Consider the following 21,773-nt stretch of genomic DNA (forward strand, 5'->3'; position numbering starts at 1 on the left):
AAGTGGGAGGATGTGGGTTGATGAGATTTGATGAAAGGAGCGGATAAGATAGGCTTCGATGTGGTGGGCTTATATGGGACTTGGAAGGGGTAGCCCCAGTAGCGGTGTTTTCCGCTGTATCCTCGCTGCTACTGAGGCGTAGACTAGTATTTGCCGAGCGTACTCGAGGCGACATGAAAGCAGTTCCTCTCTGCTTGGTGGTGAGCGGATCTGCTTGCGGCGAACAAAGATTTACGATCGAGGCGGATCGGCAGTGTTAGTCATGGTGAAACCTTGTTGATCTGAAGAAATGCTCGCGACAATGCTAATGTGGCTGACGACGGCATACAAGCAGTAGAAAGTACAGCGACATGCTCCTTTGATTGTACTAGAGAAAGGGGCACAAAGGACGTTTGACCGAGCCAGCAGCGTGGCCAGAATTCAGGGGTCCAAGAGAAGAACAGCTTGGAACGGACAGGAGATGGCCGGAGGGGCGCGTTTTCAGCAGGGCGAGAAAGTTTTACAAGCTTGTCGGTGTGAACCCTTGAAAGTCAGCATGAAACCGCCAATCCGAAACGAGGGTGTGATTGCAAAGAAAGGGCCACAAACCTGTTTGCGGCAGGTGATGGCGACGAGCGGGTTTCAGGACGGCGTGGTCAGGGGTTGGGAGCTGCGGGGATGACGAGCAGAGAAGTTACTAATGAGCACCCCGAAATTTTAGCAACGCTAGCTGGCTTTAGCTTTTGGGGATCCACGAGACATCAGACTCGGCCAGCTGGCCATTTCCGACAGGCACGAGATGAAGCTAGGAACCGGCATGAGAGGTCGCTCGCAGACAATTTGCCTTCAGCCGAAGCCTGTTCCGCTGTCTCAGCGGCAGGGGCGGCACCTGCTCGTCTTGACACGACAGCAGCCAGATGTCAGAATTTTGTGAAAATTGGGGTATTTTTGATGTTTGCACGCCATTCTATGAAAGCCACGAGGCACGCACGAAAAAAAAGAGGGGACAGATGGATGGTCTCAGAATTTCTAGGTTCCGAGAATTTTCAGCCAAATTGACAATTTACGGCCTGCAGGTCAGTCTTCTTGAATACTTGAAATGAAGAGATACAGTACATTCTTTTAAAAAATGGCCAAATACAACCACCTTTTTGAACGATTCACAGACTTGGTTGAGGTGTCACAAAAATGGATCGGTAGCTCAAACTTACTAGAGCTTCGTAAGCCTCAAACGCAGCACAGGTCGAGGATCGACAGCCATCGCTTGCCTCGGCTAACCATGCTGCCTGACGATCGCGGCATTCCCATTGTACGCCATTGATTGCATAATTGCGCTTCTGATCCCAGGCATCTGGTATGGAGTGAAAGCAACCGGTTACAACGCTCATGTCTAACCGATGGATGAGAACTACAGTGTGAGTCATTGGAAGAGACGCACACTTGCACTCGTCAGCCTTACTTTTTGTTGGATTGCGCAGTGCTTTCGAGGATGTATCAGATTTGGTCCAGCCTATGTGTACCTCAAACAGCTTGGCTAGCAGTCAAGAGTGTCTCGGTGGACGCTCGGCCGCTTCGATTTATCTGTTGCTTCACTAACTTGCATCAAGCTCATACTCCGTCTGGCCTCTGGAAGAGAAAGGCTGTTGAAAAATCACGTAAAACTCTCACTTGTTCGAGTTGGGCTGGCAAGGAAATCACGAATATACCAGATAGGAAGGTCACTGAGCGACTCAGTAGGAAGATTTTGGGGGTGGGTTTTTTCTTTTTCTTTTTTTTCTTTCTTTTTCTTTTTTTTCTTTCTTTTTCTTTGTTTCTCAGTGACAGATGCAGCCAAAAGTAAGGGTAACCAAACTGGTGAATGCAAGGTAGACGCGTCGACAAGCCGCCCGCGCTATGTTGTCTGAAAACAGGGTGCCAACCCCCTACGCCATACACTAGCTCGCCAGGGCAGCAGCGGACAGCTCAGAGCCAGGTTTTGGCACGGAATTCTCGGTCGGCTCAACTTAAAATCGGGCGTTCTCCTGGCGGCTCAGATCGCTGTTGATCATCAGCTTCTGCTTGCATCACACGCAGGAACGAGGAATGTGATCGCTAGTTAGCGAAGAGCAGCTGGTTATTTAGGTTGCAGCCGTAGATGGAAGTGTGAATGCGATCCCCGACTGCGGCGGCTGTGACTGATCAGAATGGTAGGCCAGCCCCTGACAGCCCTGGCAGAAGGTTTCGATCTCACTGAAATCTTGTGAATCGTCTCACTCAGCCATGCGATGGTTGACCAGATTGACATCAACCCATCAGCTAGCAAAGGGGCCCATCTTCTTGACCGAACACATCCAAATGTGGTCGCACGTCATGCTATGGATTTCTACATGCACTATATCATTACTACCTGTGATTGAGCTTTTGTCTCGGGCCAGAGGCATACGAATCTTCTTTTATCAGCCATTCGCTGGACAGAGCGGAGAAAGATTGAATCGTACAACCGATTATGCTTGCCACACTGGAGTCGCGGAGAGTGAGCATGGCTGGTGAACCTTGTCCATCTTGAAATGCACCCTCAATCTCGCCTTGCTTACGGCGTTAGTTTGAAGGGGGACCGAACTTAAGATGATCTTAGATCGAGTGCAGAGATGATATGATTGCGACGTTCCTTAGCCCTTCTTTGCTTACACTCGACTCACGCTGTTGTTGCTTCTCAGACTGAGCCTGATGTCTTCGAAACTCAACTTGCCTTGGCAAAACCGTTTCACACCTGTTGCACAACCGCCTAGAAATATGCTGTTGCGAGACAAAAGGGCGAATTTCGTGGCTGAACTGAACAAGGTCAAATCACGAATTCCAAAAGTGGCTTGCTTTGAAGTACGCTGCAAAGAGATCGACCCGGAACCGGCCAATGGAGAAAAGCCGCCTGCAGCCAGGCGTGTAAAGGCGGCAATTCAGGCAAGTCTGCATGCTCAAAACTTCACGAGTGAATCAACTTGTATTGCAAATTTTCAGGGTACTTCTTTTTAAAATGGTCGCAGGTCGCTTTCGAAATGTTGAAAACGGGAGATAAGGTTGCTTGAAAGGGCCCGCCGGTGGGGAGCAGCTCGGATTTGGCCGCTCGCTGCTCTCACATGAGCGGACTAGGTTCGCTTGTCTAGACGACACCTGCTTAAAGGTACGAGTCTGTTTAATCAAACGTCCACCTCGCTAGGTGATTGATCAGTTCTTTTCCTTTCAGGATTTACATTATCTGAAGCAACTTAGGAGCGCTGCGATCCTCTTCTCAACATCGACGCTTCTATACGCGAGTTGGATTCACAAGATGATCGAAATGAAGCTGGACTCATGCGCGCGTAAAGTGAAGCACGGGCGGGTGTGAAAGCGTCGTCAAGAGTATACGGAGCCAGAACCTGCGTCGTTGGGCTGAAACGCGCCAGACGCGACTCACACCTTCGGTTCGTGATGCGTGAGCCACATTGGTGATAAAAACGAAGCTACTTGGCGAAACTTGCCAAGAGGTTTGCTTCTAACCACCGCTTCGCGTCTTGTCGAAACGCGTTTAGAGTACCAAATACTGGCGTTTTGACTAGATGTCTCAGCCAGGAAACAGAGAACTCGTGATGTAGACAAATCCACGGAAAGGGCCCAAAAGCATGGTTTTAGCGGGTACAATCATTATGGCATGCTCAGGCGAGCTTGGTCCGCAACCACGCACAGCATGTGGCGGCGTTCAGTGGGCCCCTGCAAACACGGCAATGCTGCTGAGCTGCACCGGCATTCGATGCGAGTCGTGGGAGAAATGTGCAAGTGGAGCGCAATGTATCCAAGATGCTGAGCTTCAAAACAGACCCAAGGGAATGTTATTGAATGATCGGCGCCAGATCGTCCGCACATGGTTTCTGTCTTGAGCCGCATTCGTGATATTCGTTGTTTGGGTTCAAAGCGCTCGCTCGATCAAATCACGAATCGACAGGCGCTCGCACCCTCCATCTCGTTACTTGAGGGGTGTTGAAAATCGAAAATGGGCATGAGACAACCCTCAATTTGTTTGTTCTGATCCCGACTATCCACGTTGGCTTCGGTCAAAAAAATCGAGGGTGCTTTTTCACAACCCTCTCGCCATGTTTGGCAGCTTGACGAAATCAGCGTTCGCCGCCGATCAAAGTTCAAGTGCCTCTGTGGCGCCAACCTCTTCGCTCCAGCTTCGGCCAAACGTCGTTGGAAACATCAGCGACACGAAGTACATTACCTTTTCTTCTCACGATCTAATCATAGTTATCTCATCTTGATTGGCCGGTGCCCCGCTTTCAGCACGCATGTAACGATTTTGATACATCGCGTCCTGAAGTCCAAAGGCTTGCTGGTGCATGGTATTCCCGTTTCGATCTTTGCGCTTGAGCTGTACAAAGATGCAAACCAATGCGGAAACGTATGTGGTAGATCGATGCGATCCAAGCGAGTGACCTGGAGATCGGAGACCAAAATCGCGGTGCACTGTGACGCCGTTCTGCGACTCAAAGGATGGAGTCGAAAGATGAAAGCCGCGCCAACCTAGGATCACCGCAGCAACGGTTCGGAGCGGTAGTGCGGTCCAGTGACGAACACTGCCAACCAGCCACACGGTAAGGAAGAATCAAGCTAGGAATACTCAGCTTACCATCGGAACCGATCTGCGTTTCCATCGATGGGGTCGACATTCTCGATTGGGGTAGCAAGCTCTGCCGACGGGGGCAGCTCGAGATCGATCAAGACTCGGTTGCCTAATTGTCGGTTTCAACATCCTCACTTGTGTAGACTCGGCAAGCAGCATTCAGGGTTGCCTTGACTGACCCTCAAAAGATTAACACTTACTCGCGTGTATGCCATTGCCGTGACGAGAAGCGTCAGGACTGGTTTATCAATCAAATTACTAGGCTGAAGGCCGTCAACCAAAGTTTTCGGGGCCCACCAGCCTTCTCATCGGGCTCACAAATTACATAATGTGGCCTTGCCTCTCGGCAACGTTTGTCTGATGCTGATCATGGCTCTCTGTGCAGGAACAACATTCGTTTAACCGAGCATCCGTTGAACTGATTCGATTAGTGTCCCTCATTGCTCACGGGATTGTAATTGCACGAGAGCCAGAAGATGGGTTTTTTTTCTAGGGTTGCATCTTTCGCTGTGTGGGAAAATCGAATACACGCTGACCGAGAGTGCAGCCGAATTGCAGCAGCTTTTGTTTCGCGCGAAAGTGCGTATCATCTCCCGATTTACAACCTTGGTCTAACCGCTTTATCGGATACAGATCGCCATCCTCATTTGATCGTACTCTGCCCAATGTGTCGCTCGTTTCACTTCTTGACAAGCACATAAGAGATATACTCGCGATTCTCTCGATTGCAACCTCTTGATTGAGCATCATGTCATCGCCCGCTTCCAGCAACCACAAGTCGTCGTTGAATCTTGATGATCTCCTTGCACAATTCGTCATGACTTCTCTTGAGCGTCTTTGCATCTTCAAACTTGCGTGCCTTGGCAGCACTCTCCACATAGTCTGCTACGAGCTTCTCCTGTTCTAGCAGCACTTTCAGCTGTTCTCTGAGCTCAGCTGGGTCGACATTTGCCAGACTGCTATCGTCGACTTCATCTTCATAGTGGTTGAGCTGTTCCTCGAGGTCGGCGCGTGAGCTGGCTCGTAGAGAACCGGACGCGCTTCCTCCTCCAAAGAGCGATCGGAAACTGGATATCGAGCTGACAGATGCTTTGTTGGCGTGTTGCGCTGCTCGACGTGGTGCCGAGCGTGGCGATGCTGGTTGTGACGAGTGTGGTGTGCTAGGCGTCGAGTCGGAACCCCCCTCTCCTGGCGCTGCCTTCTTGGTCCCTGGCTTCGGTAGACTTTGCAATGGCAGCATGTTTTGCTGTAGGAACAGATTGGCACGCGTGAATATAGCATGCTGAATTCTTTCCTGCGCCGCATCGCTCGCAACTGCAGCGGCCCTGGCGCTGTGCTTGTCGCCTACCGGTAGCGCACGGATACGCTTGGCCAGCTCGTCATAGGTAGCAAAGTTGGCCAACAGTTGCTTGCGTGCCTGTACGGCATCGCGCTGCAGCTCGATGTTGGCCTTGATGCTGGAGCCCAACGCCGCAGTCTGATCGTGCTTCTGCAAGCCCAGAACCATCTCCTGAAACTCCGGGAGTGACTGCTCGATCTCCTTTTGGACTCGCATCAATGCGTCGTACAGCTTGATAAAGACAGGCAGCGGCTCGTTGTCCATCATGTATTGACGCTTACGAACAATCGCCTTGCAGTCACGACAGATGCGAACGCCTTTGGATTGAACCGAGGTCGGCACTAACTTGGATGACGCTGCAACTCCTCCTTCTTTCACTTCTTCAATACGACCTGTGATGGGGTCGGCGACAATGTTGCCCGAACACTTGCTCTCGAGCTCGGCCCGCTCTTGCGCTGTCAACGTCTTACCCGTGCCTGGACCCATTTGTTCTGCCCACGTGAGACGTGTGAGATGAGGTGAAGCGCACACCACTCGACCGCACAGCCGGCAGTGGTGCTTGCGCACCGTGAAACTGAACGGGGTTGAGCAGATTGGACAAGCTTTTGCTTCGGCGTCATCCTGCCAATTGACGATGCTCTGCTCGGCTTGACGGATTGCAGGATCCTCGCCTCGACCGCGTGCTCTGAAAGAAGTCCACAACTCGTTTCCGCCTTTGCGGATCACACTGCTCGGATCTCGTTTCAGCTCGTCCAAATCCAAGTCCACGAAAGTAGAAGAGAGCAAGTTCTTCGCTGGGCTGAGCGACGCCTTTTCAGGATCGTTGCTAGGTGCAAAGTGAATAGCGATGAGCTTTGCAAGCCGTCGATCCATGCGCTGCGCCTCCATTTCACCTTCACTCCTTCCTTTTCGCCGCAGCTCTTCGAATTCGCCGGTCCGCATGCGAAAAACGCCCTTTGGTTGAAAGCCGGATCGATAGGCTGTTCGCCGTCCGTCAGGGCTCGAGATGCCCATAGATGCAGGTGCGGACAACGAGACCGTCCCCGCAGCTTGAGCCAGGGCGATGCCCTGTGGTACTGGGATAGGTCCAAGCTTGGATTGAGCTGCGAGCAATGCAGCATACGAATTGACATGAGCGGGAATCGAGTTGCCCGAGGCACCAATGATGGGGGTTGAGGATCGACTTCCGGGAGGGCTGGCCACCGCAGACGATGTTCTGCTTGATCCACGAAGGCTCGAAGCTACGCTCGATGCGATAGGTGTGCCGCCGTTGGCGTTATTGTTGTTCAAGATGGTCTCGTCACGAGCAGAGCCAGGCCGATGCACAGTTGTCGACGAGCTTGGTTGGATTTTGCTCGACATTCGGGGTGCCTGTGGAAGCTTTTGAGGTGAGCGAGGACTGTCCTGTGCACGAACTGTCGACATGGATGCAGTGCTCTGACTGCGTTCATGGCGAGCTCCTGAAAAGCTTGAAGCCTCTCCGATGAAGCCGTTTGTTGATTGCGCTCCAAATGACGATGGTGAGGCTTGAACTGTTTTGTGAGCGGCAGAGCCTGTGGTCAGCGAGCTGCTTGAGGCGAGCTTTGAAGCTACGCGTAGTGGTGGTGGAGGCGCGTCAAGATCCCGATGTGGCCGAACAAGTCCGGCGCCTCGGGCTAACGGCGAAGCGACAGCGGGTCGATTCAGGGACGATGGCGCTCGTGACGGGTTTATCTGCGGTCGCACGGGTGTGGAAATTTCTGGTGCCCTATCTGCTGCGTCGCTACCTCGTCGGCTACTCGAAACACTGTTGGAGCTTGACGGATGCAGCGATGACGCAGAGTTCGACGAGGGTTGCGAGAGTTTGGACTCGGCTACTGAAGCTGCAACCGATGACTGTGAAGCGCTGGATGCATTTCTCTGATGGCCTTTCCGTTGATAAGGAACGTACGAGAGACGCTTGGACGAGGAGGAGTCGGATGGTGACCCCGTCACATCTTGGACCACCATCTCGATTGATTGCTTCGAACTCGTCGATGATGCTGGAGACTGGTGTCTGTGCTCAGTCGAGCTTTCTATGCGAATTCACGCTATCATAGGGGCCACTGAAAGTCGGCTGGGCTTCTGTCTAATCAGCGTTAGCGCAAAATGGAGCCCTTGGGCCGATCAAGGCTCGAGTCCCAGTATCGAAGTTTCTTTGACCAAGCTGGCACCCGCAGGACGATGCGAGATGAAAGGAATCGAGATACGTGGCTCCGAGTGGCTCAAAGGGACAGATGATGAGAACGGTCTTGTCAGCTGCTGAGTCGGATCGAGTCGAGTCGAGTAGAGTCGAGTTGAATCGGAGCTTTCAAAAGGGTACGACGCGCAAACGGATGAGCCGTGTTGGTGAGACTTACACAACTTCGGCGATGCACGACGTGCGCGAGCCCGAGCTTGCATGTGGAGAGTCAAAGCTCGGACCCTTCACGCTTTGTGCTTTTCCAGCCTCTCAAATAAAATACCCCACCTTTAACAGGCGTCTCGCTCACGCGTAACGCACGCCGCACAAAAACTTGATCGTTCTGCCTGCCGGTTCCTGAAAACCTAGCGCTGCCCGCTCTTCTTGTGCTATGCTGTCACAAACATCCTGTGCAATGCTGACACGAGGCCTTGTTGAACGCGAACGCCCTACAGAGCTTCTGCATATCGAGCAAGCTTCCCAACTCAAAAAAGAAAAGCGTGTTCTCTCGATAAGACACGGTTGCAATCAAAGCAAAGTGTGACTTGGATGATGCGGTTGCAAAAAAACGAGGAAGGATACATGACAACGACAATCGTGAATAACAATGACAATGATAGTGACTAGATAAAATCCAAAGAAAAGAAAAACCCCGGTGACGTGAGAGTTAAGGCGAATATGAATGCGAGGGACAAAGTCAGACCAAGACGACCACACAACAAGAGCAGGTAAACTAGATACGACGCAGAGCGACAATCTGCACTTCAAGCTCGCATTCGGCGATTGGACAAGGCTCTTGATCGTCGATTCTCGACTGAAGCACGTCCCAAAGAGAGTCGAGCACAAATTCAACGGCGCCTTTGCTGAGCTTGCCCTTCTCTCGCAAGATGGCGCGGAAATGCGATTCATACAGGTTCTTGAAGAGCTGAATCATGTGTTCGGCAAAAGCGACGCGAGAGAGGGTGCCCGCCTGTAGCGCCTTCCATGCGGGATGTGGCAGTCGCAGCGGCTCCGATTCGCAATCCAGAGAAGGCGGAGCATCGGTAGAGATAGGCTCGTCGCCTAGGCCACAGCTCCATTCGACCTTCCAGAGATGCTTGACCGACTTGAGCACGTTGCGCGTTTGGCGCGGAGTGCGAGCGTGCATGGGAAGGCTGAGCAGGTGGCGCGCAACGTCGCTCTTGAGCATGCCGCACGAGACGAGACGCTGAAGACAGGGTGCGAGCGTATTGGTGAGCGTGGACCAAATGTCCGAAGGCCGCCCAACCGCGTCTGCCCCGTTTGGCATGCCGCCAAACGCCGGACGGCTGGGTGACGAGTTGGAACGTCTGCGCTCCTTGCGCAGCAGCGGAATGCGCGGCGAGACTGCGTGGTCATCGACAACGTCACCGTCGCCATCGCCACGCAGATGCATGCCATTCTCCGAGCCAAGCGACGAGACAGCGGAGCAATCCGCTTGGTCTGCACCAATGCTATACATTGTCGACTTGGGTCGTTCGGGAAGGACGACACTGCTGTCCTCGGATCGAGCAATGTAGGCCATCACCATGACACCGCCTTTGCGGAATTCGTGGGCTCTGGCGGTAAGGAAAGCGGCAAGTTCGGCATGCGCCGACGTCGAGAGGGATACGGTGGGACTCCTTGGAGTGTGCGACCAGTGCAGGTCCATCAAGCTGATCCCCAGATGCAAGGTGGACGGCGGAGCGATGCGCGACGCAAACGGTCGAGGCACAAAGCTCGGGAAGATGGCGTTGTGCAGAGGCGGCTCGTGGGATGCCTGCCATTGCGGATGCAGGTACGAGTCAGGATTCGAGTCGAGCATCTGAGAAAGAGGACGGAAATCGGCTTGAGGCGAATCTTCGTGGATGATGGAGAAGTTGACCTTGCATGGAAAGTCGGCGCATGCATTTACGCCCAAGATGGATCGCAGCGAGGCCACGTCCGCCGCGTCGAGACCGGGGAAGTAATCGCTTGCATCGTGGCTCTTGCCGGATTCCCTCCTTGGTGTGTTGGCGTGTACCTTTTCGACAAACGAAGAGATGATGGCCTGCATCAGGTTGACGGATCTGGTGTTGAGGCTGCCGTACTCGGCGATGGTGATGGTCTCGCCCTCCTCGCCTGAGAGAGGAATGCTTGATACCAGGTGGGGGAGCACCTCGGAGACCTTAGCGCGAACGCCAGGACCAAAGTGACTGCCGCCCCCTAAGCCGAGCAAAGCTGCTTGTGTTGGTCCGGGAGCATTGGCAGCGCGACCTTGTCGAATGGATTTCCAGCCGGCTGCTTCGACATGATGAGCGGGGTCTTGAAAAGGACTGGACGAAGTTGTGGCAGCAGCAAAGGGGTTGCCGGCAGGGGCATAGTGTGCGTCGGGAGAGAGCATGGCCCTATCGCCGAGCGAAGGCGTTTGCAGCTGTGTACTACCGCCAACAGAGGCCTGTGCGTTGGTGCTACTTCGGCCGCCCAGCGAAGGTTCCCGATCCAAGCTGGTAGCAGCCGAGAGCGGTGCGTCAATGTTGAAACTGTTGGGTAGACCGTGGGTGAGAATCTTGGTCTCGTTGCGGAGCGCGATGTAATTGTTCTGGTAGTATTGCTGTTTCTCAATCTCTGCAGTTGAGGTGGACGGCGGTGTCGGAGACAGGACAGCATCGTGCGTATCAGAACGGTGATGACGGCCGAGTCTCATGGGCCCGATGCGATGTTTGGACTGGCGTGCGCCAGTGGTACGCCTGCGGTGAAGGTCACCCTCGGGGCTGTCGGCTAACTGTTCGGGATCATGCTGGTCCTTCTTGCGGTAAGGAAGGCTCTCGGCGGCTGATGCCGCTTTTGCGCTGTCAAAAGCCAGCCTGGCCAAAGAGTCGTGTGGATCAAAGGCGTCTTCCGCGGCTGTAGGAAGCGGCTCGAAATGGCTCGGATGTGGACGCGAATAGCGGGGTTCGGCGAGACCCGAGAGCGCCGCTGCTCGAGCGCCGGGGATGTGCGTCATGAGCGCGGAAGAGGCAAGGCTTACACCGAGACCCATTTCGAGCCCTGCGGTAACGACGCTGCTGACTTCGACGGGAGAAGTGCCAACGGCCGAAACGGAGGCGATCGCTGGTGGAGTGAGGCCTTCCACCATGCCAATTTGGTAAAGAGAAGCTTTGGAAAAGGCGGGTGGTGGGCTGGATTTGGAGAAAGCTTCGAGGACGGCGGCCGACGTGGTGGTACGTTGCGACAGTGATGCGGAATGGTCGGCGTCCGAGTTGCGAATTGGACGTAAACTACGCCGTCTTGCGCTGAGTGGATGGGCTTGGTCCTGCATGTAGGCAAAAGTCTGAGCCGGCGCCGATGGAGTGAGGTCTTGGTCAACTGGACTCATGGTCATGGGTGCATCGAGGCAGATATGCCAGGCGCGGATCGGCTGCTGAGAGGCCAAGGACGAGCTGTGAGCGGGCAGAGGCGAGACGAACGCAGACTGGCACAGAATGATCGGATCGAGGTATCAAAGCAGGCGGAATGGAGACATGGAGGGAGGGACAGAGGACGTGGAGCTACTGAGCACGACTGCAACAGCCTGTTAGCTGGAGTGGCAGTATGAGGCTAGACCAGCAAGCCAGCGGCGTCGAGGCCCGGATTTGGCCGGCGTCGGAGCAAGAAGCGGGTGACAGGAAGGGCAGAGGGATGGCGGATCGCAATCGTAGCAACGATGTGTAAGCTGGTGGGCTCTGCAAAGCCACAGACGGTTCCCGCTCTAATAAGAGTTCGCGTGAAATTACTTCTGAGATGTGGCCGAGTTGTAGGTGATGAGATGGGAAAGGGTGGGTTTGAATCCAGGCAGACGATTGCGCGGTGAGGCAGCGGAGCTGATGGCGATAAGCAGGGATGCGAGCTGGAGGCGATACGAGCTGATGGATCACGCGAGGTTAGGATGAATGGCCGCAAAGGGCGTGCACTGGGTGGGTGGCAGCTGATGAGGGCAAAAGAAAGTGCGGGGCGCAGGGATAAGAGAGAAAGAGAGAGAGAGTTGTGGACGTGTAGACCGAGGAGAGAGATGGTTATGAAAAAGGGCGCAAGGTTCGGGATGAAAGGGCGAGGAGCTAATATGAAAGCCAGCAACAAGCGTGGATAGGGTGCTTGACAGAATCTTGGGTCTGCAGCTACAGCTAGCAACGCTGGGTGAAATGAGCGAGAGCAGGAAAGAGCGAACGGCGAAATCGAGACAAGATGATGATGGAAGGGGGTAGTGGTCGTCGTAGCAATGTTTGTGATGGAGATTGAGATGGGGTGGAACAACGAAAGGAGGATAGTGCAAGGATGATGAACGGAGTGTGCTGAGCGGAGTTGTCGAGGATTCTGGCGAGCGGATGTCAAGGCCAACTGCCTACTCGATCCAGTGCATCACGAGCGACAAGATCGATGGAGCTGTATACTCAAGACTGCACGAAGCATGGGGCGGTACACTGACGGTTTGACGGTACCAAAAAGTTAACTGAAAGCCTGCTCACGCTTTTCGCGATCTCAAGGTCGTGCCAAGAAAGCCACGGCTGCTTCTATGCCTTAGTCACGACACCAAGTGACACAGAAAGCACGGCACTCGAAAAGTGTTGGTGGTCGCGCTTCTGAGACTCAGTGGCTATTGTGGTTGTCGTCTCATCGACAGAAGCGCGTCTCGCTTACAGCTGTCGCTGTCGCTGTCCGTCTCCGTCTCCGTGTCCGGGCTGTCTGCATGACACGGGGGCCCAAAATTTGTCTCTCGAATTTTCGAGGGTGATTCACAATTATGGCCAAGCCACCGCATCCCGAGTCAGTCGGTCATAACTAGTCCGTGAGTCAGTCATAGGTTCAGTTCCGTTCATGTATGAAACCATCACACTCAGCATCGCTTTGAAAAAAAAAACAAACAACAAAAAAAAAGAACAAATCAAAACAAAAACAAAAAACGAGGTAATGATCGGCTGGCTCAAATTGGGTTGGCCAAGACAACGTCGATTCACAATCACGAATGGGAATCTGACTTCGCCGTATTCTATAGTCCAGTCACGAGTCCATTCATCCTCTCAGTCCTCCTCCTCGTGGCAACGTGCCTCATCGCATTATGTGAAAGCACAGAACGCTGTCACGTTGAACGCCACCAGAAGCTGCACTGAGATTCGGTTGAATCGGTTCAACGATAGGTCTTGCATGTTCGCGAGCTGACAAGGATGGAGGCAACCAAACTTGCAGAAAGGCAAGCTGAAGCTGGAAGCCAAGCCGTTTCAGACGCCATCGTTTGCCACACTAGAACGTTGCTGGAGCTCGGTGTGTGGATCGGCAGCTGTACTGGTGCGACTGAGCGTGTCCATCGGCTTGGTCGCGGACGATCGATGATTCGTCCTTCATCCACTCACGACTAGCCCACGACTGTGTGTACCTACGTACAAGGATTTCCAATTGATTCTCGCAAATTCTCGTCTTTGCTTAGGTTAATTCGTGTTAACGTTAACCGTAGATGAAAGACATGCTCGCGCCGCAAACTTCAACTCTGATTCAATCTTGAATCGTCCTTTCAGCTCGGCCATCGTTACAGTTCCGGCGGAGCGCGTGACCACCGACCATAGTGTCCACTCGGAGATATGCGACTCAAAATCTTTGTCACCGGTTTGCGCGCCAAACACGTTCAAGTGATTCACGATGGGCTAGCTACCGACCAGTCGTCCATCATGTGTTCTGTGTTTCTTATCGTACTTGACCCGAGACGCCTACAACCAACACCACTTGGACCAGCAGCGACTTGGCATGCTCAGCAGCTGCAGCCCCACTCGCAAGCCGTGAGTAGCGTGATTCACCCTGAAATCTGCTAGCAACAGCGTCTGTGTTTTGAGGGGGTTTGATTCTCGCATAACTTGTACTTTCCTTTGCTGCATGAATGCATGGGCGCTTTGTCTTCGCAGCTTTGAACCCTCGCAGCTTGTTAATTGATCTTATGCAGACATCTGGCAGCATGGATGCTTGCCTCGCCGAAAGCGGGTTTACTTTGCTTGTCTGGCTTTCGCTGCTGGCGTGCCAATCCATCACACTCATCACTGTGATTCAGACGCGTAGGGCACGATCAAAACCACTTTAGTCGCCGCGGTACACACCTCGTGACTGCGTGAGAACTCTGTTAGTCGCCGTCATCGAGTTTCCAGTACGCTAGAACCATCTCGGAAATTCTGTTAACCAAAAAATCGTCAGTCGAAACCCAAAAAGATACGCACCAGACCCACTACTTGGCATAGGCTCGAGTGGCTCATAACAAACTTGGCCAAAATGGTGTGAACAGTAACTGGATCATGCGTTGTTTGTCCAAGAACAAGGCTGGAAACTCGGTTAGGCGATCATCTCCGCGCTGCTTGTTCCTCGCGATACGTGATATTCGTGATTCGCCTGACGGTTCTTTATTTATTTTTAGGTTTCCTTGTTTATCCGTAGACAGCACCAAGCACAAGATTCACAGCGGAACTCACTCTGACTAGATACTCACGACTGTATCTAAATCTCAAGACCACTTAACTACTTGAAATTGAACCGCTGTACCAAAAGGAGGTCTAGACAACCGAATCGGACTTGGCTTGTAGTCTGCAACTCACTTGTCCTGCACCATGATCATTTGTAATCCTCACCGTCCGCCAATGACAGGCGGTCCTGTAGCGAGACGAGATTGTAATCGTGAATCGTGAATGATTCTGATTCACTTGCTTTACTTGGCTTACCGCCACGGCGAGGTCAATCCATGTTAGATCCAGATTATACAAGACAGTTGTTCGTGTTAGGTCTACATTCACCATACTCCACTTTCACTCCTCCTGTCTCCTTTTCTCGGAACTCGCACTTTTCTAGTCTGCTGAAGAAGGGGAAAAAAAAATCCTCAAACCCTGAGAAGAATTGTACCGCGTAACAGAGTTCACTTCCCCTCTGCTTTCGTATCTTTGTTCGCCAGTCTCGTCCTCGTCTTGTGACACATCAACGCCAACGTCCTCCATCGATCGACAGCTCAGAGTCCAAATCTCAACCAAGAGTAGAGCAGCCTCCCATTGCACAAGAGAGCGCGGCCTCAAGGCGAGTCACAATGAGGAAACAGTTGGATCCTCGTATCCCCACCCTCATCCGCAACAATGTGGCACTCAACCACCGCTCCTTCTTTGTGATCGTTGGAGACAAGGGAAAAGATCAGATCGTCAACCTTCACTTTCTCCTCTCGCAATCTCGTGTTCAGTCTCGGCCCAATGTTCTCTGGTGCTATAAGAAGGATCTCGGCTTCACTACACACCGCAAGAAGCGCGAGCAAAAGATCAAGAATGACATCAAGCGAGGCATCCGCGAAAAGGGCCAGGGCGATCCGTTTGAACTTTTCGTCAGTCTCACTGACATTCGATATTGCTATTACAAGGACACGCCCAAAATTCTCGGTCAGACGTACGGCATGCTCATCCTGCAAGACTTCGAGGCTGTCACACCTAACATGCTCGCACGAACCATCGAGACGGTAGAGGGTGGCGGTGTCGTCATTCTGTTGCTCAAGACTATGTCCAGCTTGCGACAGCTCTACTCGCTTGGCATGGACGTGCATCGCAACTACCGCTCGAACGCTTCCGATGATGACCCCGTGGCACGCTTCAATGAACGTTTCCTCCTCTCGCTTGGTGCCAATCCAGATACGCTGCTGCTCGATGACGAACTCAATGTCCTCCCACTCAGCAAGGCCAAGGACATTCAGCCATTGCCAGAAACCAGCACTGGTGCCGGTACCGGCGTTGGCTCCACGGTGCGTAAGGGCAAGGAGCGCGTAGAGGCAGACGAGGAGCTAGCAGAGCTCAAGGACCAGGTGCGCGAGACCAAAGTCGTCGGCCAAGTTGTCCGGCACGCCAAGACTCTGGACCAAGCCAAAGCTGTACTCACCATTCTCGACATCTTGGCAAGCTCATCTCTCTCCACCACCGTAGCGCTCACTGCAGCGCGAGGTCGTGGAAAGTCGGCCGCGCTTGGTCTTTGCATTGCTGCTGCCGTGGCGCACGGTTACAGCAATATCTTTGTTACTTCGCCAAGCCCAGAGAACCTCAAGACGCTTTTCGAGTTTGTCTTCAAGGGTCTGGATGCGCTAGGTTACGACGAGGTAGCCGACTGGGACCTGCAGAGAGGCACAGGAGAGTGGAAAGACGTCGTCGTACGCGTCAACATCTTCCGAGGCCATCGTCAGACCATCCAATACATCCAGCCGCAAGATCACCAGGTGCTGGGTCAGGCCGAGCTCGTCGTCATCGATGAAGCCGCCGCCATCCCACTGCCACTCGTTCGCAATCTCATGGGACCCTACCTCGTCTTTTTGTCTTCCACCATCAACGGCTATGAGGGTACCGGTCGCAGTCTCTCGCTCAAGCTCATCCAGCAACTTCGCGATAGCGCAAGAGGCATTGCTGACGCGACCGACGCTGATGACTCGACCGCTTCGTCGAGCAAAGCGGTGCGCAAGCAAGCCAAAGGCGGTCTCAACACAGGTCGTGCGGCAGGTGCTGCACTGGCTGCCAGATCGCTCAAGGAGGTGGAACTCAAGGAACCCATCCGATACTCGCGCGGTGACAAGATTGAGTCGTGGCTTCATCAACTTCTCTGCCTTGATGCATCGCTCACAAGGCTGTCATCTGCCGCACTCAAGGCCAAGGGCTGCCCGCACCCCTCATCCTGCGATCTGTACATGGTCAACCGTGACGCGCTTTTCAGCTACCATCCTGCTTCCGAGGTGTTTTTGCAGCGTATGATGGCCCTCTATGTAGCAAGCCACTACAAGAACTCGCCCAACGACCTCCAGCTTATGAGCGATGCACCAGGTCACCGACTTTTTGTTTTGCTCGCTCCTCTCAAGGGCAACGAGGGCGGTCTGCCCGAGCCTCTGTGCGTGGTTCAAGTCGCTTTGGAAGGCAACATCAGTCGTGGCGTTGTGCTCAACAGTCTGAGCCGTGGAACGCGCGAGGCAGGCGATCTCATCCCATGGCTTGTAGCGCAACAGTTCCAGGACGCTGATTTCGCTTCGCTCTCTGGCGCTCGTGTGGTGCGTATCGCTGTTCATCCTGACTACGCGCGCATGGGATACGGAGCACGCGCATTGCAAGCGCTCGAGGCATTCTACAGTGGGCAGCTGCTCGACGTCGATAATGTGCGAGACGATCTCGATGACGGCGAGACATTTGCAGCTGTTCGCGACCGAAAAATCTCCAAGGATGCCAACCTGTTGCAAGGCGATGAGATTCGGGTACGAGATGCAGCACGCATGCCCGCTCTGCTGCAAAGGCTATCGGAGCGACGACCCGAGCAGCTCGACTGGCTCGGCGTGTCGTACGGTCTCACCCCACAGCTGTTCAAGTTTTGGAAAAAGGCAGGTTACACGCCACTGTGGGTGCGACAGATCGCCAACGATCTCACTGGCGAATACACGACTGTGCAACTCAAGTCGCTTGACACGTCGATATCGACGACAGGTTCAGCATGGCTCGGATCGCTGGCTGCCGATTTTCGAAAGCGCTTCATTTCGCTGCTGTCATACAGGTTCCGCGAGTTCTCCACCATCACGGCGCTTACGGTGCTCGAGGCGGCCACCCAAGGCGCGCGACTCGCTGCTGACGACGACTCTTTGCCGGCTTCGTCAACCTCTTTGTCGTTAGGAGCTGCTGAACTGCGGACGCTGCTGACACCGTTCGACATGAAGCGTCTCGATTCGTACTCGAACAACATGGTCGAGATGTCGGTCGTGCTTGATCTGCTTCCGACGCTTGGCGCGCTTTACTTTAACAATCGTCTTCGAGCTGTGCGTGAAGACGAGGCGACTGCATCTGCCATTGATGCGCAAGATGACGAGGAGGAACTGCGGCTTTCTGGTCTGCAATCTTCATTGCTGCTGGCGATTGGTCTGCAAAGGAAGACGCCTGACGAGATCAGCGCCGAACTGCGATTGCCACTTCAGCAGGCCATGGCTCTCTTCGTCAAGACGGTGCGATTACTGGTGAAGAGTTTGCGAAAAGTCGAGAAGAGGGACATTGTACGTTCAATGCCAGAGCTCAGTTCAGGGCTTGAGGCGCGCGCTCCCCTGCGTAAAAAGGCAAACAGTGCTCGCGGCACAGACCAAAGCGACGACTGGACAGCGCTCAAGGGAGATCTGCAGTCGGAACTGCGAGATGCTGGACGCGAATTCTTGGCCGGTAACAAGGAAAGTGAAGCGTATGGCAAATTGGATGACGATCAAGAAGAAGACGATCATGAGAGCAAGGACGGTGCCGACCAACAAGAAGATAAGGAAGAGGAAGGGGAGGAGCAGGATGATGTTGATGAGGATGATGATGATGATGATGACGACGACGAGCTCCTTACGGCCAAACAAAAGCTGATTGACTCGATGGATCTCTCCAAATATGCAATCAAGGACGGAGCAGATGGAGCCAACTGGAGTCAAGCTGAAGCTGAAGTCGCCAACATGTTGCGCAAAAACGGTGGCAACGACCTGAAAGGTTTCAACACCACCATATCAGTCAAGGGCACCAAGCGCGCGGCGGATGACAAGGTCGAGGCAAGCCCCAAGAAAGCAAAAGCATCCAATAAGAGCGGTGAAAGGAAGAAACAGAAGCGTCGATGATCTTGCTACGCTTCAAAGTCTTTGCTGTCGCTCGCTTGTTCCGTATAATTCATGTGATTGTCAATCATGATCGATGGCGCTTCCGAAGACGATTATGATGATCCGACTCACGACTCACTCTCTGCCAATCGAGTATTAAGCTCAAAGCGACTTACGACTCGTGACTGCGCGCACACGAACCACGGTCAAGCACAAAGAACGAGGCTTATTCGTGATTAAGCCATAGATGCTCAGCTTGCTCTAGCATCCACGATCAATAATAATTCAGAGATTTTTGATTTAGCACGGGGTTTTATTTCCCCAAGAAAATAAATGTCGTGCCAAAACTGATTCGGGCTTTCCGTGTGATCCCTGGCTTCAGTCCTAACTTAACGTTAGATGGAAATGAATTGCGACGCGCGCTTTTTAAATTCCCTTTTTCTTGAATTTTTGAACATTTCAAATGCTATTATTAATACTTTGAAGATACGGCACAGGTTGCTCTACGTGTTTCCTTTTTCCTTCCCTCCCCCCCTTTCCTTTCTTTTCTTTTCTTTGTTTTCTTTTTCCCCCCTTCCTGGCGCCTGCGCTTTTTTGAGTCACGAGTGTCGCTTGAGCGCATTTCCCCCCTCTAACTCTCACGCTAATCGGCTGGACCAGAGTCCCGCCCGTTGATCCATCCATCTCTCCCGACACCATCGACCTATACGCATTGCTCCTCGATTTCCCACCGCATCATCACCGTTACGCATTGCTGCTGCGACATTCTCTGAGCCACGCACACCAACATCTTTTTTCGTTTCCAATCCTATCAACCGCGTCAAGGGTTCAGCTATCCGACTTCCGACGCGCCTGCTTACCTCCACGCGCTACTGGACGCGTTCTACCGCTGCCGACGCTGAATCATCTCGTTGAAAGCTATCGAGCAGACATCCACTATGCCGTACCACGTCGGGTACGCAACCTCCAGTCGTGCCGCATGCAAAGGCCCGAAGCCTTGCAACGGTACCAAAATCCTCAAGGGCGAGCTGCGTCTCGGCACGCTCGTCGAAATTCAAGGCTCTCAAACGTTCCAATGGCGACACTGGGGATGCGTCACGCCAAAGATCATTCGCAACATTCAAGACAGAGACGGCATCACCGATGCTATCGATCTCAGCGGCTACGAAGAGCTTCTTCCGGTCGATCGGGCTCGCATCACACGCGCCTTTGTTCTAGGAGAAGTAGCACCTCAAGACATGACTGAGTCTCTGCGAGGCAAAGAGGAGCCTGCGGCTGCCGAAGCTGCCCAGCAGCAAGCAACTGTAGCGGCCATCCCGTCACCTGCTTCCCAACCACCTGCCAAAAAGCGAGGGTAAGTCATAGCAACATACCATTTATGATACAAAAGGCAGAAGGACTCATCTGGGATTTTGAGCTGACCGCATCGCTACAAATGTCTATCTAACGTTGATTTCTGCTACAGTCGCCCTTCTAAAGCATCTTTGGAAGCTGCCGCGGCTGCCGCGGCTGCCGCGGCACCTGTCGCACCTAACGGTGTTGGTATTTCAGCGGCCGCACCCCCATCCTCGATACAGAAGAAGCCTGGCCGTCCTCCCAAGAACACCGCTGCGCAGCCACCTGCTCCTGTCGTAGTTGCGCCGGCTGCTCTTCCTGCTGCCGCGCCCAGTGCACCGGCAACAAAGAAGCGAGGTCGTCCTCCCAAAAATGTAGAAGCATCATTTGCTGCTGCTGCAATTCCTGCTGCACCTGCTCCAACTGCGGCTGAAGCACCGCAACTCAAGAAGAGGGGTCGTCCTCCGAAGGCACAAACCGCTACGGCACAGCCCTTGGTTCCGGTGCAACAACCTTTTGCACCAGCACCCGTTGCCCCCACTGCTCCCGGTCTCGCTTCGCCCAAGAAGCGAGGAAGACCCCCCAAGAACACTGTTGCGCCCATCTCAGCACATGAAGCGGAGCGTGCTGCACCCGCTTCTGCACCAGCTGCTGCGGCTCCTTCTGTTCCCTCGGGCAGAAAGAGGGGCCGCCCCTCAAAGGCGTCTCTTGCTGAGGCGGCTGCAGCTGCAGCTGCAGCTGAAGCCTGGCCAGTTGCACCTTCCCTTGACAGCTACCCTGTGTCCAGTCATGGTTCGGCTCTGGGCGCTTACCAGCCCCCTGCACCTACGACGGCGTATGACACACCAAGTCCCAAGAAGCGCGGTCGGCCGAGAAAGGATGCCTCAGTCGCTCAGGCCAGCCCCGCCGTTACGGCTCCCAGCTATCCGCCTCAGCTTGTCTATATGGCAGCACCGACGCCTACTGTGCTTGTTGCACCTCAGGCCGCACCTGCCAAGAAACGAGGGCGCCCCAGAAAGGAGGTCAACTCGGTGGCTGCCAGTGGCGCAAGCCTGAGCCAAGTTGCCTCAGGCCCACCCATGCCGCTGCAGCCTGCTAGCCAGGCTGCGGCTGCCGCGCCCAACTCGGGAAAGAAACGGGGCCGCCCTCCCAAGGAGAAGGTGGACGAGCAGCTGCCGGTGCCTGTCAAGCGCCCACGTGGACGACCGAAGAAATCGGACGCAGTTGCTACTACGCCCGCTCATTCTTTGGCACATGCAGCACCTGCTGTGACAACGCCTCGAGCTGTTGCTCCTGGCGCCGATGTACCGGCAAAGAGGTCGCGTGGCCGACCGAGGAAAGATGCTCAAGCGTGACCTGGCCTCGAAGCGTATCTCGATTTTTTTCTAGCCTATTCACGATTGTTATGATCAGCCAGCCGTGTCTTTCTGTTAGAGATGTTTTCCCCAGCCGATCTTGCTTGATTCGCCCTGTACCGATCACGAAAGTTTCTCGGTCTTTGTTAGCCTTCTTGTGCCTGTATCATCAACTTGTACTATTCTTGAATATTTGCGAGGTTCGAATAAATTTGTGTTCTCCATGCAAGAGTGTGGAAATGCGTTTATCTGATGCTCCGTACTGCGAAGTACTGTACAGTCGCAGAGTATACAGCTCCTTCAAGCGAAGGTGGCAGCGGTGCCTAGCCTGGGCGATG

The 21,773-nt window shown here is 53.7% G+C and overlaps 6 protein-coding genes across 6 annotated transcripts; 2 read left to right on the plus strand and 4 right to left on the minus strand.

Annotated features, from left to right (window-relative positions):
* Positions 1 to 4,219: 4,219 nt before the first annotated feature.
* UMAG_01214 (uncharacterized protein) lies at positions 4,220 to 4,983 on the minus strand (the record flags this gene model as incomplete). The annotated part of the gene is made up of 4 exons (XM_011388849.1): positions 4,220 to 4,565; positions 4,619 to 4,721; positions 4,813 to 4,850; positions 4,931 to 4,983. 4 exons carry the CDS (start codon positions 4,981 to 4,983, stop codon positions 4,220 to 4,222), a joined length of 540 nt encoding a protein of 179 aa, XP_011387151.1.
* A 380-nt stretch (positions 4,984 to 5,363) lies between these two features.
* UMAG_01215 (uncharacterized protein) lies at positions 5,364 to 7,940 on the minus strand (the record flags this gene model as incomplete). The annotated part of the gene is made up of 1 exon (XM_011388850.1): positions 5,364 to 7,940. One exon carries the CDS (start codon positions 7,938 to 7,940, stop codon positions 5,364 to 5,366), a length of 2,577 nt encoding a protein of 858 aa, XP_011387152.1.
* Positions 7,941 to 8,884: 944 nt separating this feature from the next.
* Positions 8,885 to 11,266, minus strand: UMAG_01216 (uncharacterized protein; the record flags this gene model as incomplete). Its single annotated transcript, XM_011388851.1, has 1 exon — positions 8,885 to 11,266. The coding sequence occupies one exon, from the start codon at positions 11,264 to 11,266 to the stop codon at positions 8,885 to 8,887; it is 2,382 nt and encodes a 793-aa protein (XP_011387153.1).
* A 2,323-nt stretch (positions 11,267 to 13,589) lies between these two features.
* On the minus strand, positions 13,590 to 14,283 carry UMAG_01217 (uncharacterized protein; the record flags this gene model as incomplete). The annotated part of the gene is made up of 3 exons (XM_011388852.1): positions 13,590 to 13,802; positions 13,852 to 14,189; positions 14,247 to 14,283. 3 exons carry the CDS (start codon positions 14,281 to 14,283, stop codon positions 13,590 to 13,592), a joined length of 588 nt encoding a protein of 195 aa, XP_011387154.1.
* A 931-nt stretch (positions 14,284 to 15,214) lies between these two features.
* Positions 15,215 to 18,766, plus strand: UMAG_10593 (ribosome biosynthesis protein KRE33; the record flags this gene model as incomplete). Its single annotated transcript, XM_011389041.1, has 1 exon — positions 15,215 to 18,766. The coding sequence occupies one exon, from the start codon at positions 15,215 to 15,217 to the stop codon at positions 18,764 to 18,766; it is 3,552 nt and encodes a 1,183-aa protein (XP_011387343.1).
* A 917-nt stretch (positions 18,767 to 19,683) lies between these two features.
* UMAG_01219 (uncharacterized protein) lies at positions 19,684 to 21,435 on the plus strand (the record flags this gene model as incomplete). Its single annotated transcript, XM_011388853.1, has 2 exons — positions 19,684 to 20,099; positions 20,211 to 21,435. The coding sequence occupies 2 exons, from the start codon at positions 19,684 to 19,686 to the stop codon at positions 21,433 to 21,435; spliced, it is 1,641 nt and encodes a 546-aa protein (XP_011387155.1).
* Between the last annotated feature and the right edge of the window lie 338 nt (positions 21,436 to 21,773).

Source organism: Mycosarcoma maydis, chromosome 2, assembly GCF_000328475.2.
Source record: "Mycosarcoma maydis chromosome 2, whole genome shotgun sequence".
Classification (NCBI taxonomy): Eukaryota; Fungi; Basidiomycota; class Ustilaginomycetes; order Ustilaginales; genus Mycosarcoma; species Mycosarcoma maydis.